Genomic DNA, 16,565 nt, shown 5'->3' with positions numbered 1-16,565 from the left:
CAAATGCGGAGGATTGACAAAGTTCAGACGGTTGCTTGAATATGTTGAGGCATTAATTAACATTTGATAGATGGGAGGAAAGTATAGCCTAGCTATCACAACCACACACTTCTAATGCTAGAACTTCAGATGTATCAGATGCAACTAAGAAGCCTTGTAAAGATTCAGATAAGAGAAATACATTCCAGATACTATGAAAGCAATAAGCATTCTCAGGGCTGATTTAGACTTCTAAGTGGGGCCAACCGGACTTCTGGTATATTGATGTATAAATCAACGGCACAATCATAAATACGATCCACATGTATCTCCATAGTTACTGGCATATTGAACGCATCAAGCCAATGATCTTGTACCAACAAAATTGATCTTGATTTTGATCGTTGATGAATTTTTGCCGGGATGGAGCGTCCGCTTACATAAAACGTGGGCCTGTCGCGTAGTTTCACCCAGCTAGAATAGCCTAAAATATCCGGGGACTCCTGCCATTTCTTTGCTTCCAATTCTCTCATGTCTTACAATTCTCAAACATCAAAGGAAAGATTTCCTTGTTCGGATGAGACATTAGCTGTGTTGGATATCGTGACAGATTAATTCAACGGTCGGAATCACTCCAATGACATAACAATGATAACCTATTGACCTTATGGATATCTGATATTGTCATCTGAAGTTTTTGAAGGTTTGAATATTTGTCTTCGTTTGCTCTTCCTTTCCTCATCGCTGGCCGTTGTCTTTTTTCTTCCATTGTCTTTAACTTTGCTTCTGGTTAAGCTATTCTCTACATAATTTTTACTTATTTTCGATTGTTTGTCCGCTCAAATAAATATAATCCGAGTTTTGTCAACGAGAACACGATCAAAAATGCCGGCTGAATATCATCGAGTTGATAATGATGAAAAGTTCATCGATGTATCCCTCGGTCGAAGGTCCACAGACAGCTTGAATTCGACTTTGTTAGATTCAGAATATGATGAAAAGGCTCAAGATGTAGAATCTATACCATTGCCTGGACATACATATGATAATCGATGGATGTGGTTGGTGCATGCTGTACTGCTTTCGTTTTCATTTGGTTTATTCATATCGGCATATTTTACAAGGATGACGACTCTCAAGCACGTGAAGGAGTACTCAGCATGGTGTAAGTAAATCTTCACGATGAATGAGAGGGGTTTGAACTAATTTGAACAACTAGCTCCTGCTGCAAAAGCGGTTGAGTATCAAAAAGTTAAATTCAATAACACGATGGGAACTGGTTCACCGTATGTGGGCTACGGACCAGACGTTGACAAAGCATGGAGTGCTATTTCATACGACGGTAGGCTTATTAATCCTCTTTCGATCAAAAGGTTCTAAGTAATTTGCAAATAGTTGGTGATCAAATGATCTTACCGGATCAACTGGACAAAATCGGGATGCCTAATACCCACCTGAAAGTCAAGGATCCAAAAACCGGAGTCGAAGGTTACAGAGTTGGTCTGGAAGTTTTCCATCAACTACATTGTATTAATCTTCTTCGGCAAGTCACATACAGAGAGTGGTACGAAGATATCAGTGGAGAGTTCAAAGGAGGACAACAGGGCCTTCAAATGCACACAGGTACTCCTCGCTTACTTACCCCTTCATTCATGAGAAATTCTAACAACTAATTTTCAGATCATTGCCTAGAGATCCTACGCATGAACGTACAATGCAACGCAGACGTTGGAGTCTTCACACTCTATATGATAGAAGATGATCCTCTTCCTTGGCCAGAACTCAACTCTTGGCATGTTTGTAGAAATTTTGATGCCATCGTAGATTGGGCCATGGATAATTCAGTAGGAATCATGGAAACGCATGATAACAACACGGATACCAATGGTTCTACTTCATAGATATTGGAAAATTTATATAAATAAAAATTACAAAATAGATATTTAATACTGCATCTGTATTTGATGTACTTGATTTCAGGCGGGCAATTTTTACTACTTGGCTCCTGATTACTAACCGTCTACTCGTCCGTATTGTTTTCGCAAAATTTCTAATGTATAGCAATAACACAGCAATTAAGACATCGAAATCAAGAAAAGTACTTTCATCGCACCCCCCCCCCCCCCATCCACCATGTCGAATATCAAACTTCTACCCCGCTTATTTTGCCCCTGAATTGGTAATTGTCCACGCAGGGATTCCCCGACGGGTCAAGTTTTAGAAGTCGACGTTTTACATCAGATCGAGACTAAAAATACCATCTGATTGTCTATTTTCAACACACTGGCCAAAATGAAAGCGATAGTCGGGTAAAAGAAGAGAATGGAGAAGGAAAGTGGTGCCGATGTTTTGTATCATGTCGTTGGTACTTCATGCTGCAAGACGTAGTCTTGTGTGATGCCAGCATGGAAGCGCTGTCAAAAGTGCGGTGATATGGAACGTTAGATAGAAGATTGCCTATCGATTCGAATTATGAAACTAGAATTCATGGGTGGAGATGGAAACGAGTACGAATTAAGATAATGGCAAAGTTGTGTTTTATCGGCTGGTCTCTTGAAGCTCATCCTTCTGTGCAACCCTCTCATCGTCGCTTTCTCAATAAAAATTTTTGGGTACAACGAGAGCTGGTTCTTGTATTTTTTTCTTCTATCAATTTTCTTCAATAACCTATTTGCATCGATTGTAAAGTTTTCGCTCCCCTCAATTTAGTCAAAGAGCTGGTTCTCAATTTCCTTTCCTCCCTCCTATATCTGCATCTCTCTAAAGACAAACCCATTCTAAACTAAACAATTTCCAAAAAACAATGTCTCCAAAAGAATCCGCCAGTATATATCAACCGATCTCCGAAATGGATATTGAAGAGATCGATCTTGAAAATGACTCCGACACTACCCTCGGATCACATCGTGAAAAATACACGACCACAAAACTATCTCCGCCTTCGCGTCTCCGTAAAATATTTAAAGATAAGAAATCGAATAGAAAATTGAATAATGTTTTGATGTGGGCACGATGGGGTGTTGTTGTTTTGATGCAGGGCTTGATCGTAGTTTTACTATTGAGGAATGGAAAAAATAGCGAGGCGCATAATGAGGAGGGCTGGGTGCCAGGAGATACGGAAACTGGGGGAGATATTAATGGGCTTTATATTCCTCGTAAGTCCATCTGTCATTCTTGTAAAGAAAACGATGCTAACTTTCTGACATAGAATCTCATAATTGGACACTTCTTAAAGGAGAAGAATCATCTTTCTTCCCAAATATGACAAGTAATGATGATCGGATGCAAATTCGTCATAACTGGGATATGTTAATGCCATGTGAGTAACATGCGAACAGAGTAGAGGTTTAAGAAGCACACTAACCTTGAACAGTGGGTAGTGGAACTGTCAGAATTCCCGATTACGAACAACATCCCATGTTAGGTAAACCTATCGTCGACGACCCCATCCGTTCCGGTCCCATATTCGAAGCATCTTGGACCCATGCTTTACATTGCGTATATTCCCCTCTTTCTCCTATTTCCATGAATCGCTTCGCTGACCACCACGATAGCTCTACTACACGGTAGACACCTATCATCAACTGGTACTCTCTTCCGGACAAACTTTTGGGTTCGACGGCGCTCGAAACGATATGCATGCCTCACATTGTTTCGAATATCTGCGTAATCAGATATTATGCATGGCAGATATGACGTTGGAGGGAAGCGAAAGTGTGCTTGATGCTACGGGGGAGGGGCAAGCCCATGTTTGTAGGAATAGGAGGGAGGCTATTGAGTGGATTGAAGAGAGGAGGGTGGATGATATCCAGAGTATTGTTGGACCTTGAGGTTGAGATGAAGCTGCACGGATTATTTGCCGTACATGTAGGAAATTGGGGATATAAAATCGTATTCAGACCTTCATAAGAGCTCTCCGGTTGTCTGTATGTTCTCTCATGTGGGATAAGATCGAGCTGTCTATTACACCAAGTTGATTTGCATTGGGTAGAGCTTTGAATACTCTGAAACAATGGATACATTTACGTCGAAAAGGGCAGAAACTTTGATATAAATACCGAGGCAAACATTAACCTACCACTGCGCTAATACGTGATCATTGTGATTAATTTGGTGAAAGACTCGGGAGGGGGGAAGAGGCAGAGGAAGTAGCAGATTTTTTCGGACGTGGCGGCGAACGTGGATTCATAAATAGCGCATCATCTAGAGGCGGCGGATATGCTTGATCTATTACAGATTGTGGTTCCGTGGATTGTCGTACCTTATTCTTCAAAAATGTGTATTCGCCCTCCATATAAAAACAGAGATTCCTGATCCGACTGGGGCCGGGTTCCGAGAGGTAATGTGACCTTTTGCCAGGAAGAATGCTGATTGTTTCATTAGATACGGGCAACTCGAAATAGTTTTCTATTCGAACTTCATTTCTCTCTGTGGGTGTTGCTCTTTTGAGATGTTCCCGTAATATTTCTGTGGAATCCGGGCTCTTGCCTCTCCAATGCCAAAGAACCCAAGAATCTATATAGCAGGCAACATTGGAATAAGATTTTGACTGATGATACTTGCCCCGTGCTAAGGCTCGATCGAATAGATCGCCTTTGGCAAAGAAATTTGTTCTGCATCCCCATGCAACTTTCGTCGGGTCATCACCAGAAATTCGAACTTCCTCTAGTAGCGAAAACATTTCTACAGAATCCATCATAATAGCGCATGTCGTGGCAACCTCAAGTATGTCGTAAAAATTATTGGGAAGGGGCTCCAAAAGTAGGGCCTCCACAACCTGGGGTCGATTGCAAATAACAGCCCATACCAACGGAACGGCTGCTTTAGACTTCGTATGGCCATTGCTATGTGGCCAGAGATACTCTCCAATTTCCTGTGGGATGTCTGACAAGTCTCGAGCTGCATATTCGTATCTTCTATCGAATAGCTTCCGGCCTCCCAGAAAAATGACTCTTTCAGGCTTGTTTTTGGCAATTGCCTCTGTCAAAATCCAATCTGATCGTTCGAAGCTAGATACGCTTGAAATTTGATCAGCTGTCTCACTAGCATCACATATTGCTTTAATGACCAAGAGCCTAAATTCTTCCGGGATTTGCGCTCCGACGACATACTCGAAAATAGATTCGCCATTTGAGCTCTGATCATAGACTTCAGCAGGTATTGGGTCGAGCCAGTAGTAATGATGACTACAGAAATCAGTGAAAAGCATATGCTCGATAATACAAAGTTGAGAGAAATTTATAGCTGCCAGAAAGGCGACGTTTCTGTCAATGATATGTTCGTAAAAAGAAGTTGTGGACTGATGCTCAAATATCGTGTTAAAAGGACTGCAAAGACTAGACGAGGCTGCAGTAATGATAGCATTATTCCGGTAATGTCTGACCTTTTGCTGATAATATTGGTCATTAGATCCGAAAAATGAATGCGATCTATAATCTACGTCACCACTCTTATTCAGAAACTCAAAAAGGCGTTTCAACATTATAGGACTGCCGGACTCAACAACAGCTTGTAGATCCCTGGTTTGAATAACAACAAGTTTAGCTCTGTACGACACCGGACACCATTTAGTCAACAAGTAATCGGTTATTTCATCACAAGGAAGAGTTATTGCTCGTTCCAAGCAATTGAAATAAGTCCCACTGTACTCGTAAGATATCCATGGGTGAAAACGCGTATCGGTCTGGAAACTTTCAACGAGCTTGAGATGACCGTGAATGGTTGCTTCCAATTGTAGATGCGAGAGCACAAGTGAACGCAATGTTGGAAGCAACCTAGTCCCAACAAAGTCGGGTGTTAAATATTTATCAATACACTCAATGCAGATATTGAGAATTCCACGGTTTCCTTGTCGACAGGCGATTAACATCTGATTATAGATCCAGAAAAGACATTCTGTCTTCGAAGACGCATTTTCAAGAGAGCGATGTTTCAATATCTTGAGACTTTCATCTGATATGTCAATCCCTCGTCGCCTTCCATTCACTTCGCGATATTCTATGGTGTTCCAGAACTGTAAACATGCTTCACTAATGTAATCACAAGCCCACGGGTTATTTGCTAGAACTTCCTTGAGTAAAGGCAGGTGGTTTTCGTTCATAGCCCAACACAGAGGCGCAATCTCGGGACAATCCCTGATGGAAAGCTTCTCCCAGGGCTTGACAGAACAGACGAGTTTTTTGTTAAAGAGGAGATTTTTGAACAATTCTCTTAGGTCACTCTCAATCACCTCTGTGAAATCTTTAGTGTGCGAAAGCCAATTGTCTTTCAAATAATCGATCAACCGATACTTGTCGAGAAACTGCCGGTCGGCCGTTCCGCTTTTTCGAATTTGAATATGCCGAGAATAATCGATACTAGTTTCTTGGTCCTTCTTGTGTCTTTGCAACATTAAAGCAGCTTTGGCGACTTTGGCTGGTATATTTGATGACTGTGAAGCCTTCAGTATCAGAGACTGGGTGGTAACGGCGTCCTGTAAGGCCGTCATGTTTGGACTGATGGTATTGTGGTATACTGTGACTTGTGCTTCGAGATCAGTGAAAGACAAATAAGTCACACATGTTGCGCCCAGTGCTCTATTCGACGCTTCCCTTGTGGTGTGAAAGTATGCTAACTCGGAACTTTGCGAATGGAGGATATACTGTTCAACTAATAGAGTATATTATGATCAGTCACCGTTCATTCCTTGTGTAGGTTGCTGGTGAAAAAAGTGGCGAGAAAGAGAACCCCCCCCCCCCCCGTTTTCTTGCATGATTCGTTGTATAAATTATCTTACCTGTGTAGTGTGCAAGATGCACTTCTAGGGTTTCTTCATCGATCATAATAAGATTTCCACAAGCTCTAATCAATCTTCGAAGGTCATTGGGTATTTTCGTAGCATCCCATGATCTATCCCCGATGGTGAAAGCTATGGCTTCTCGGAGCTCATCCATGTGCAATGGTCTACATGAACAAATAATCCAATCAAACATTCTTCTCACAAATTCACGCCTTTCGATCCCAATAATTCGTCCAAGAAGTCGGTCATAAGTCTCCTCAAGATTGCGAGGAAGATTCTGTAGAGCTTTTACTATCGTTGCATCCGTTTCCATACGACAGAGTTCTTCAAGCTGAAACTGGACCCAAAGAAACCTTAGAGCAATTTCAGCATACTTGCATGGCGGGGGGGGAAGAAGACACTCACATTCCTTTTGCACCATCCCTGAGAACATTGAGAATATCCTCTTTGAGAGCCAAGTTACCCAGCACTAAGTACCCAGTCATGATCAGCTTATCGATTTCATGTCTGATATACGCCTCGATATCTGGAGAGATAGAATTCGTTTGAAGGTGCACTTTAAAAGTGGTGATACCGGATAAAGATTGAAAAAGATAAGTAACATCCTCGCGACTGGAAACAAATAATTTGACTGGCGATTTTACCTCATTGAGGATCTTTCTCAAGATTGAGAAAGTAAGCTTCCGATCTGACTCAGGCAGTTCGTCTAGACCATCAATAAACATAACCACACTTGAGAGCTCATCTATCGCCTTTATCAACAAAGCGACTATTTGATCTAGGCTAGGTGACGTTGTCTCGTCTGGATAATCAGCCTCGAGAATGGCTATCAAAGCTTCAGGAATTTCATTCATATCACCAAACAAGTTCTGAGAGATAAAACTAAAAAGGCCACTCGGGGAAAGTGTTCTCTTGTCGGCATAGTCGCAATAATAATAGGAAACGGCAATATTGGCAGCAAATTCCATTTTGAAGCCGTCTATTAGGCTTGAAACTAAGACCGATTTGCCCGATCCAGCTGTTAGAATTTAGCATTTGCCAATCCGAGAGTAATATATGCAGCTTACGAATGCCATAACATGACATAATAGAAGATTTATTCTGGGTTCTCCAATTCCTGTAGTCGGCCACACTGGCTAGCCAGCTCCCAGTCCCATGATGCCGTATATTCTGCAGTCGACGATGCCTGTTTCTGCAATCAACTGTGGCCATTTGGGAAATGATCCTTCGTTGTCTGTCTTCTAGTCCGTGGTCAAAACACAAAACAGCCATATATAAGCCTACGATGTAACTTACTTCGTTCTTGCTCTTTGCTCCTCATTCTTTCTCTCAATTCAAGTTCTCTAGACTCCTTCGCTTCGATAAAATGGCAAATTTTAGCTTCGCTATCCACCGCTTTACGGTGCTCTTTAAATGTTTGCACAGCATTGTCAAGTTGCTCTCCAAGAGATGTGGACAAGGGAGATCTCAAACGCTTCACGAAGGAAGATTTTTGCCCGGTCAATATGGATTTGAAGTTTAAACAAAGAACAATTATGTCGAGGTATGCTGCTGACAATGTCTGCGTGAATTTTGGATGTTTCTGCTGGTCAAAAATTGCCTGGTAGTCGCCTATCTTGGGGTATTAGAATACAAAAAGTATCTCAAGGAACCTTACTTACGCAATCTTGGAAGTGTATCTCCCACGCGAGCAAAAGTTTCTATTATTCGATCGTAAAATTTTCCGTGGCTGCTAGCCAGGACAAGTATAACACGAATGCTTCCCCATATTGGAGCGAGGTATAATGGGGCAATATTAGTGAAAGTATCCATCGCCGCACCATACTCTTGTATGGATTTCGTCAAAGGCTCGAGAGACCTCAAAATCGCTCGAGTTTTGCTGGTTTTCTGATCGGCCTTCTGGATGTTGCTAGATTTGTAGTAAAGATTTTCTGGTGTAGCCTCATTGAATAGTGCCCGCTCTGCAGGATCGAGTTGATCGATAAAGCGATCCTTTGCAATGAGCCATGGGTCATGAGCGTTGGCAGATACTGCTGCAGGAGCTGCCATTGCGAGAGAGCCGTAGAATTGATGGAATTGGGCTTTACACCGAGGTGGAGGAAAAGAACGTTTTCAAGTATTAAGAAGGATATCACCATACTATCTGGGCGCAGCACGCTCCCTTAGCCTTGTGGTGCATCTAATCCATGAAGGCCATGCATGATTGAAGTGAGAACAGCCTCCTTAATGGTCATTTGAGAAGCAGTGACTATCGACGTCGGGTCTTAGGTCAATGCCATTTACTATCTTAGCATTACTTCTATTCTTGATCGAGAGAATTGATTATTCGGATGAGATCGGCGCGAACATACCGCCAGTACAGGAGAATCGCTTTTAACCGTTTTCCTGTCTGCTTATTCAGCTTTCATTACAATAAATCTTCCATATATTGCAATGCATGCAAAGCCAAATTGCTCCTAGGCAGGAAGGACACAGACAAATTGCCTATGTTTTTAAAAACAAGAATGAATGCATTCAAAGGTTCTTTTTTACAGCAATAGTTGATTTCATGTCCTGCAGTCTTCGAAACTCATGAAATGGCCTTATTCTAGTGCGATAGGCAGTGGGAGACACACAACCATCTGTTCGTCCGACATTGCGTACTCAAATGTGAAACTTCACGCGAGATGATTCGTTGCAGACAGTATGACAAGACAGACCTTTAAACGGGAGAGGATCAACTCAGTTCAGAGGTGACCACTTGGGGAATTCTCTGGGGCAAATCTACCGAGAGCACCATTTTGTGTCGCGCGACACCACAACCTGCCATGGTTTTCGATAAAATCTCAACATCGATCGATGGAAGCTCTCGGTTATTTCTATCGCGGCTGCAAAATTTGCCCTATCTATGTTCAGTCCTTGGATACGTCAAAGATGGCTGCATCTTTTTCTCTATTATGAGTATTCTGGCAGATTGGTTTTTTACCACGATAAGACAGTCATTAGAGCACTTTAATCTACTGTGATGCTCATGGCTCCTAGCCATTGCACGAATAGGCCCGCTCGTGAAAAGCTTCCTCGACTGCGTTGCATGTACTCAAAGCCACAACGACATCATTTTAACATGTGACATACATCAACACTCTAATTCAATCACTACCGCCGATAGCTAATCCCCGGCTTGACTTACTGTCGGAAATGTGTTCGGATCCACAGGCGGGGGACACCCCATTTTCGAGGCTCGCTTGGAATATCAAAGTTCATCACCGCAGACCTGAAACTCACATCCCCAATTTCATCACGAAACTTAAAGCACCTGCATGTCGGCTCCGACTGGCCCTTGCAACTATGCTGTTCCGTGTACCGGTTCCAGCTCCATCCACACCCGTGTGAGGAAGTTTCAAAAAAACTTTGTTTGGTACCGAGAAGCTCGCCCCATATCTCAATGCCGTACTTGGATGAAGCTAATATGCAGCCCCGTTTTTTGGGAATGATTGTGGATTTGTTCGGTAGTCATGAGCAGAAGGTGCAGGAAAGTAAGACTTTCTGTGATGAGACACGCAAGACGCATCGACGAAAATGGAATACCGAGGACCGCATATCACATATTATTATATTATATGCTTTCCTCATATGCAAGCCAAGGGAGATGCAGTTGATCCATCCGCATCAAATTTGCAGGTGCGAAAAAACAGGCCATTAATTTCCCAGACGAAGTCGACTGGTGTCAAGATGGCTAAGTGCCAAAGTTTAGGGAAGACATCATCCTTGAGATGGATCAGATGGATGACACGATATGGGCAGTTCGAATGACATGTGAAAATAGGTTGGGGAAATGGTTCTTCACCCACTGTTGAAAGTGGAGACTTGTGAATATCGGTCAATCTGGATCCGGGATGGATTCGGTATCACAGTGTGGCCCGTCGCTGCCCGTTAAGTTAGCCTCGGCTCTCCGCATACCACAACAATTGTGCTATCACAATCCTACCGTTAGTTGTGGCGTGATAATTACTGAGGATGGCGGCTATGAACTTACTCAGCTGGGGTATGAGTAGTCATTGCGAGAACAATCAATTCCGAGCAACGAGCGAGACTACTATCAAAAAGATTGCCCAGAACATCGATGGTTTTGATGGCTTGACCCTTGACTCAGGGCATAAAGACGCCTCTCGAAGAGATGAATCGCCTGGACTTCCGAGGCTTGGATCGTTGGTGAACTCTTGGTAGTTTATCGAGACCGAGAGTGATCAAATCCCTCATCTTCAAGGCTAGTAAGCGCCATTCAGATTGTGAATATGACTTTGAGGATGCGATTTCAACGAAGGGGGTAATGATCAACATTCACTTCCAACCCAAACGACTGATGCTCTGACAATACTCCAGTTGTATTCGGATTTCTCGGTCCACCGTTGGAGATCGTCTCTCAGATGTACCAGGTAGTGGTGCTCTTTCTATTGATCAAGGCGGAGAAAACCCTCTCTGTCTCATACACTGAGATACCACATCAGAGTCAAATAATGTGAGGTGAGCCATCAAATCACGCAGTCATAGACATTTCAATCTTAAGCAAGAAATTAAAGGAACAGGATTGACCTCCGACACCGGTTTACTGGTCCCCAAAAGCAAAGAAAATGATTACTTCCACGCCACCCCCGCGCACGGTATCTATCATCAGTGCATCACCGGCATTTGGAAACTAAGAAGCAAATACGAGAAGTAGAATGGCCAGAGGTATATAATAGTCTGTTATTAATTTGATATACTTTCGGCACCATTCCGTATTTTGTTTTCTGCGTTACCAACTAGATGGTTGGCCTATCTAGTTTACTGATATTTTCCACGATGGGAAGGAGGTTTGTAGTATCATTTACCAACAGTATGGTTACGGTTTCTGGACCCTGACTGGATCTGATATATCACATTCTATCTAAAACTAGTCTACTATTTGAGTTTTGCAAATCTTCCCAGCATCTATCTAATCTTGGGTAAATAAGCTAAAACTACGATTCAAATGTTTGTAGGCTCTTACAACATTCGTACTTGAAAATCCAACGTTCTCTGCGCTTTTCGTACCAGTGTGTCAATGATTAAATCCAGTGCAGGCATCTAGATAGATTATCAGTGATTCGTTACACACGACGAACGGCATGAAATCCATCTACTTCACATCCAGGCACCTTGTAGAACCTACAAAATTTGTGTTGGGGGCTTTAGTAGTGCATGCCGGTGGACATACCCCGCCAAAGTGAGCTCGAGCCCTCGCCTTCCAAGTATCTCATCCCGAGATCCCCTCTTTGAAATCCGGGTGATTTTGCACACTGCGGTTTTCAAAGTTTTGCATGAGTTTTGGATATAAAAGGCCCGTAGCTAGGGCTGAAGATTACGTCTTTTTTTTGCCTCCGCAGATTAAAGTTGTCCGTATGTACGTACTGGCTTTCGCAGGACTTACTTCGGGCTCGGGTATATTATATGGGTATTTAACTGCCTGTTGTGTGTGTGCAAGGTAGATACCTAGGCGGATGGTGGCAGGTACACAAACGGTGTATCGAATCATTTCTGAAAGCTGCTCATCTGCATGGCTATACAGGAGAGCTGTACGTATCTGGGATATGTGTGTTTGTGTGTCAGGAAGTAATAGGAATGTGGTCTTATTGGTTATACTCATAGTGAGAAGCTGAAAGACACTATGAGGCGCAAACGCACCGGGGAAGTTGTGTGTGTTATGCTTTTGTGGCTATCTGATGGCATGTGGACGGCTGGTGGGGTGGTATTATCTGACCTATGATGGATGTCCTTATCAAATAGATACTGTAATTGCAATATCTATCAAACTCAAACGACCGTCAAAAGCACACGGGAGCTCAAAGTATCGACCCGGTTGGGTCTTCATCGGTTGAACCGCGGTCTCGCGTTTTGACTACTCAAGGAAGTTCTAGTCTACTTCGTAGATCTTAGTGTGCTGCAGTAATTGTAGTAAAGAAGGGTTTCTTTAGCTTGGACAAAGAGTGTGGGTACTCTACATGCATGGGCAGGAATAATGAGAGCATTTTGAGTTTTCACGATTCCTCAATCTGCCTTCATGTCGTCTTGATGACTCGGGCTAATTTCCTGCCAAGACGGATTGTTGCTAAGAGTGTGAGCATGGGATCGAAATTATTAACAGTAATGTGCCATGTTGATCAAAGCGTACCGGTTCAGGTGGATTGAAAAAGTATAACTATCTTAATCGGCGGTGTTAATGTTGGTTGCGTCTACATTGTGCTGAAATCTGCATATAAGAAATCTTAGCTTTGCGGGGTAAATGACGCGAGCCGGGCGGGAGTGGACTGGTGATGTGTTGGGTGAGCTTGAATAGGGGTGTCGTGTATATTGAGTTTAGAAAGGTATAAGATTCATGTGACGATATTAATCCGAGTGTGATAATATGGAGAGGTAATCAGATCTGAAAAGTTGGCCCGTTCATGATCATGGTAATTAGCTTGTTGACGAGTTGAACTGTCCACACTATTCTTAGTCTTTACACTTTGGTTTGTTCAAGACCAACCTCAGTCGATCAAGTTTTGAAGTCGTTTGAGTCAAGCAAGCCAGAGGGGGAAATCAATATCCGAATCGTTGAATAGAAGACATTAAACCAAACTTACCGCTTTGGCATTCTTATTTGTGGATTGATGGGTTTGATTAGAGGTGGAAGCTAGAATTGCTCAAGCAGTGAGCACTGACAGAACCTTATAGGGCAGAAACTGGCGAGCGATCCAGATGTAGAGAAAGCTCCATTCTTTGACAATGCCACCATGAGATACGCGGAACGTGAGGCTAAGAATGCGAGGTTGGATTAACAAGCGACGAGGCTCGAAATCTCGAATGCATTGATGCACAGATATTCAACAAAGGTTACATTCCAAATAGTAAGAACAGATAAAGTGCAGAATAGGTCGATCTTGACAAACTAACAAGGAAGCAAATCCAGTTACGTGGGCCAGACGTCTTTGGAACACTATTGTGAGCCGCCTCTGGAAAGCACACGTTTCGTGTGATGTGATAAACGGGAAGCATTTGCACTGACACCCGCGATGTTTCCATGGAACTGATCGAGAAATGTACTCAGAATCTGAAGCAGATAGATCTTGGAGGCGTTTTTGTAGATTTAGATCACCTATGAAAGTCGAGCTGCAACAATCTGATGGATTGACATCGTTCGTGGCGAAGTATACACGACATGGATGATAGAGTTTGCAATGCATTACGACCGAATTAAGTCCAGCTTGAGAAGTTCATACTATGCAACAAACGCCAATCTAACAAAACGATCTTTTCGAATTACCAATTATAGTATTGATGCTTGCGGATATCATAGTAATCAGAGCCCATGCTCAGCACATGACGATCTCATGAACATCTACCTACATGAACATGCAAGCCACAAAAAACTGATCGTTGTCAAAAGGGGTTGGGGTGCATTAGAGAATGCTTGAAGAAGGTTACATTTGGACAAGAGATCGATGTGAATTTATTATGTTGGTGGCTGCATGATGTTTCAAGGTGAGGTTTGCGAAGGATTTCTTGTAGAACTACCACACTGCTCGTAAAGCAACTTCCAAAAATGGTGGTAAAGTTGTCAGATGTTTCCTTTTCGGGATGATGAGGTACTCGGAGGGTAACATCGCAGCATATTTTCTGCGCGATAGTGGGTTGAAAGTTTGAATGATGATATCTTTGTCATTAGGTAAATTCGTCGACCAATCATAACTCTTTTGCGCTTCGACAGCATTTGGTTTTTGTGCGAATGTTCTTTTTATATGTATGCGAGCGCCACTATTCAAGCTGCAATGACTATCCGCGGCGCAGCTACATGAAGCTGACATCAGAAACTGACTGAAGTTCTGGGAGTAGTTCGGGTAACATCAAGCCACGCTGTCTAACATCTCATATTATTTAAACGAATCAGATGTGAAGAAACTCGGTTGTTGCTCGCAATTGTACGTTTTGAGCTTGATACATACGGCGATAGTTTAGAAATGTCAGCGTTTAGTTTCCATGCTGTAAGCAGATTGCATAAATTCCAGCTCTTAGTATTTGTTAAGAAATGACAATACAATATTTACTACTGATGCGGGTGTAGCGACTGACGAATTCATATAGTACAGAAGGGTAGATAGTCATTTTAGCTGCCGAAGTTGCTTTTAATAAGCACACATTTGCGGGTGCACCCAATTAAATCCAGAACGGAGGTGCCGCGCAAGTAATTCAATCCTCTGAAATCCTTCTTGGGATTTAGTAGCTTGAGATCAGATCGATCGTGCAACTTTCCATAATTAGAGGTATACTAAAATCTATTCTTGAACCTATCCCAGAAGAACGCTCAGGATGAAAAACACAATTTTGATATGCATCTAAATATGAAAGCTCTGACCACACGATTCGAAGGTTTCTAGAAGACATTTGAGCAGTCTCGGAGTAATTATTTGAGCCTAGTGGTTGTGGCTTGAATCTTCTCAGGTTGTCTAGGCCTTTGGCGTACAACATATACGACATGTACTATGTAGTCATTGCGGACTAACAGCATGCCATTTACGTTTCTAGTTCCTTGACTCCTGTCATATTGCAATAATGTCTATCGAAAGGTAATGACGGCGGACATCACTATTTCCATTCCTAATTTCAGTGGCGGCATTCCCGTAGTTTTGACGATCGAAAGTGGATATGGGGATGAGACATTGATATAAATCGCGTGGGAACCACGATGTTCGCAGCAAAAATAAGGAGTTAGGACTTGGAAGGACCCAAAAATCCGGCCTTTTCCCTCGTAATTACTTTTGCTTACGCATGTAGCAGAGGTCGATCCGTTTCTTATAGGGCAGATCATTATTTGTACTTATTTCATGCTTCATGCTGTGGGGTTCGAAATCTTTGGAATTTTTCCATATTGGGGCTGTTAATAGGAACCTTACCCACCGGACCACCGGTTCTAACCTCAGGATCGATTGGAGTGTTAAGAATGGGGTCTGAATCAATATGACAGATGCCAGAATCAAATAGTTCAGGATAGTGCGCAATAATGAGTCTAGTTCCAGTTTTCTAGAACATTGTCGGATTCGTCTCAGATAGTCGATAGTCAAAGACGTTAAAGACTTCCTTCGTATTCGAATCATTTCTTTCTACTGTTTACGGAACGAAGAAACTAATCAACTATTTTTCTCCCCCGATCGGACTACTAACAAACAACTAGAAGGGAACACTGGGAAGAATGGGGGATTTCATTCTTCTTTGGTATCTTTTTCTCCTGAAAACTCGAGGCCCCGAAGAAAAGTTGCGAGTATCATATAAATATATCTCTTTCAGCCGTTAATGACCATAAGAAGGAATGATCGGATAGACAGACACTTATCCTGCAGGACCAAAAGATAGTAATACTCCATGACTTTGGCTATGACTGGCTACCTCTACACCCAAGATCTTCCTTGTTTTGTGTACCCTGTAAACATTTTTGCATGCATAATGGAGATAGACCCTAGTGGGCTTTTTCACAGACAGGGATATCCAAGGGGATAGGCGGGTAACGGGCGCGGACCAGGGATAGCAGCACTATGATACAATCGTTTGATTGGTAAGACGGCTTGAATGCTAGAATGTGCAGTTGGGGACTGCAGAGAGCTGGGATAGCAATATCGTTCTTTTATCATATTATATTGCCTGGAGACTGGGTGGGGGGTTGGTGGGGGTTGAAAATTGAAGATAAATCCACGAGGAACCGAGTATAGAAGGTGGTGAAATCAAGAATGATGTGTCGAGCACAGTGTAGAACACAGGTGTACTTACCGTACTACACACA

General features: G+C 42.6%; 3 protein-coding genes across 4 annotated transcripts; 2 read left to right on the top strand and 1 right to left on the bottom strand.

Moving 5' to 3' along the window:
* Positions 1 to 555: 555 nt before the first annotated feature.
* BCIN_16g01810 (hypothetical protein) lies at positions 556 to 1,912 on the top strand. The gene is made up of 4 exons (XM_001553349.2): positions 556 to 1,144; positions 1,199 to 1,321; positions 1,375 to 1,602; positions 1,660 to 1,912. Exons 1-4 carry the CDS (start codon positions 865 to 867, stop codon positions 1,878 to 1,880), a joined length of 852 nt encoding a protein of 283 aa, XP_001553399.2. The 5' UTR covers positions 556 to 864; the 3' UTR covers positions 1,881 to 1,912.
* Positions 1,913 to 2,387: 475 nt separating this feature from the next.
* BCIN_16g01800 (hypothetical protein) lies at positions 2,388 to 4,000 on the top strand. Of its 2 annotated transcripts, XM_024697935.1 has the most exons (4): positions 2,388 to 3,134; positions 3,188 to 3,298; positions 3,353 to 3,477; positions 3,534 to 4,000. In XM_024697935.1, exons 1-4 carry the CDS (start codon positions 2,783 to 2,785, stop codon positions 3,807 to 3,809), a joined length of 864 nt encoding a protein of 287 aa, XP_024553751.1. In that variant the 5' UTR covers positions 2,388 to 2,782; the 3' UTR covers positions 3,810 to 4,000. The 2 variants fall into 2 exon arrangements, with proteins under 2 accessions (XP_024553751.1, XP_024553752.1); XM_024697934.1 differs by having other exon boundaries at positions 3,353 to 4,000.
* On the bottom strand, positions 3,985 to 9,510 carry BCIN_16g01790 (hypothetical protein). Its single transcript, XM_024697933.1, has 6 exons — positions 8,419 to 9,510; positions 8,054 to 8,368; positions 7,825 to 7,998; positions 7,163 to 7,775; positions 6,755 to 7,110; positions 3,985 to 6,627 (listed from the first exon to the last, which is right to left on the bottom strand). Exons 1-6 carry the CDS (start codon positions 8,804 to 8,806, stop codon positions 4,085 to 4,087), a joined length of 4,389 nt encoding a protein of 1,462 aa, XP_024553750.1. The 5' UTR covers positions 8,807 to 9,510; the 3' UTR covers positions 3,985 to 4,084.
* Positions 9,511 to 16,565: the final 7,055 nt, after the last annotated feature.

The sequence above is a fragment of the Botrytis cinerea genome, chromosome 16, assembly GCF_000143535.2.
Source record: "Botrytis cinerea B05.10 chromosome 16, complete sequence".
In the NCBI taxonomy this organism is placed as follows: Eukaryota; Fungi; Ascomycota; class Leotiomycetes; order Helotiales; family Sclerotiniaceae; genus Botrytis; species Botrytis cinerea.
Note: the sequence above shows the minus strand (reverse complement) of the source record. Positions and strands in the feature narration are given on the sequence as shown.

Bases quoted from the DNA above. Each gene is read 5' to 3' on its own strand.
- BCIN_16g01810 (XM_001553349.2), top strand. From the start codon at position 865: ATGCCGGCTGAATATCATCGAGTTGATAATGATGAAAAGTTCATCGAT. The intron at 1,145-1,198 runs GTAAGTAAATCT...TTGAACAACTAG, and splicing joins GAAGGAGTACTCAGCATGGT to CTCCTGCTGCAAAAGCGGTT. The intron at 1,603-1,659 runs GTACTCCTCGCT...ACTAATTTTCAG, and splicing joins GGGCCTTCAAATGCACACAG to ATCATTGCCTAGAGATCCTA.
- BCIN_16g01800 (XM_024697935.1), top strand. From the start codon at position 2,783: ATGTCTCCAAAAGAATCCGCCAGTATATATCAACCGATCTCCGAAATG. The intron at 3,135-3,187 runs GTAAGTCCATCT...TTTCTGACATAG, and splicing joins TAATGGGCTTTATATTCCTC to AATCTCATAATTGGACACTT. The intron at 3,478-3,533 runs GTATATTCCCCT...CCACCACGATAG, and splicing joins GGACCCATGCTTTACATTGC to CTCTACTACACGGTAGACAC.
- BCIN_16g01790 (XM_024697933.1), bottom strand. From the start codon at position 8,806: ATGGCAGCTCCTGCAGCAGTATCTGCCAACGCTCATGACCCATGGCTC. The intron at 7,999-8,053 runs GTAAGTTACATC...ACCACGGACTAG, and splicing joins GAGCAAAGAGCAAGAACGAA to AAGACAGACAACGAAGGATC. The intron at 7,111-7,162 runs GTGAGTGTCTTC...AATTGCTCTAAG, and splicing joins AGGGATGGTGCAAAAGGAAT to GTTTCTTTGGGTCCAGTTTC.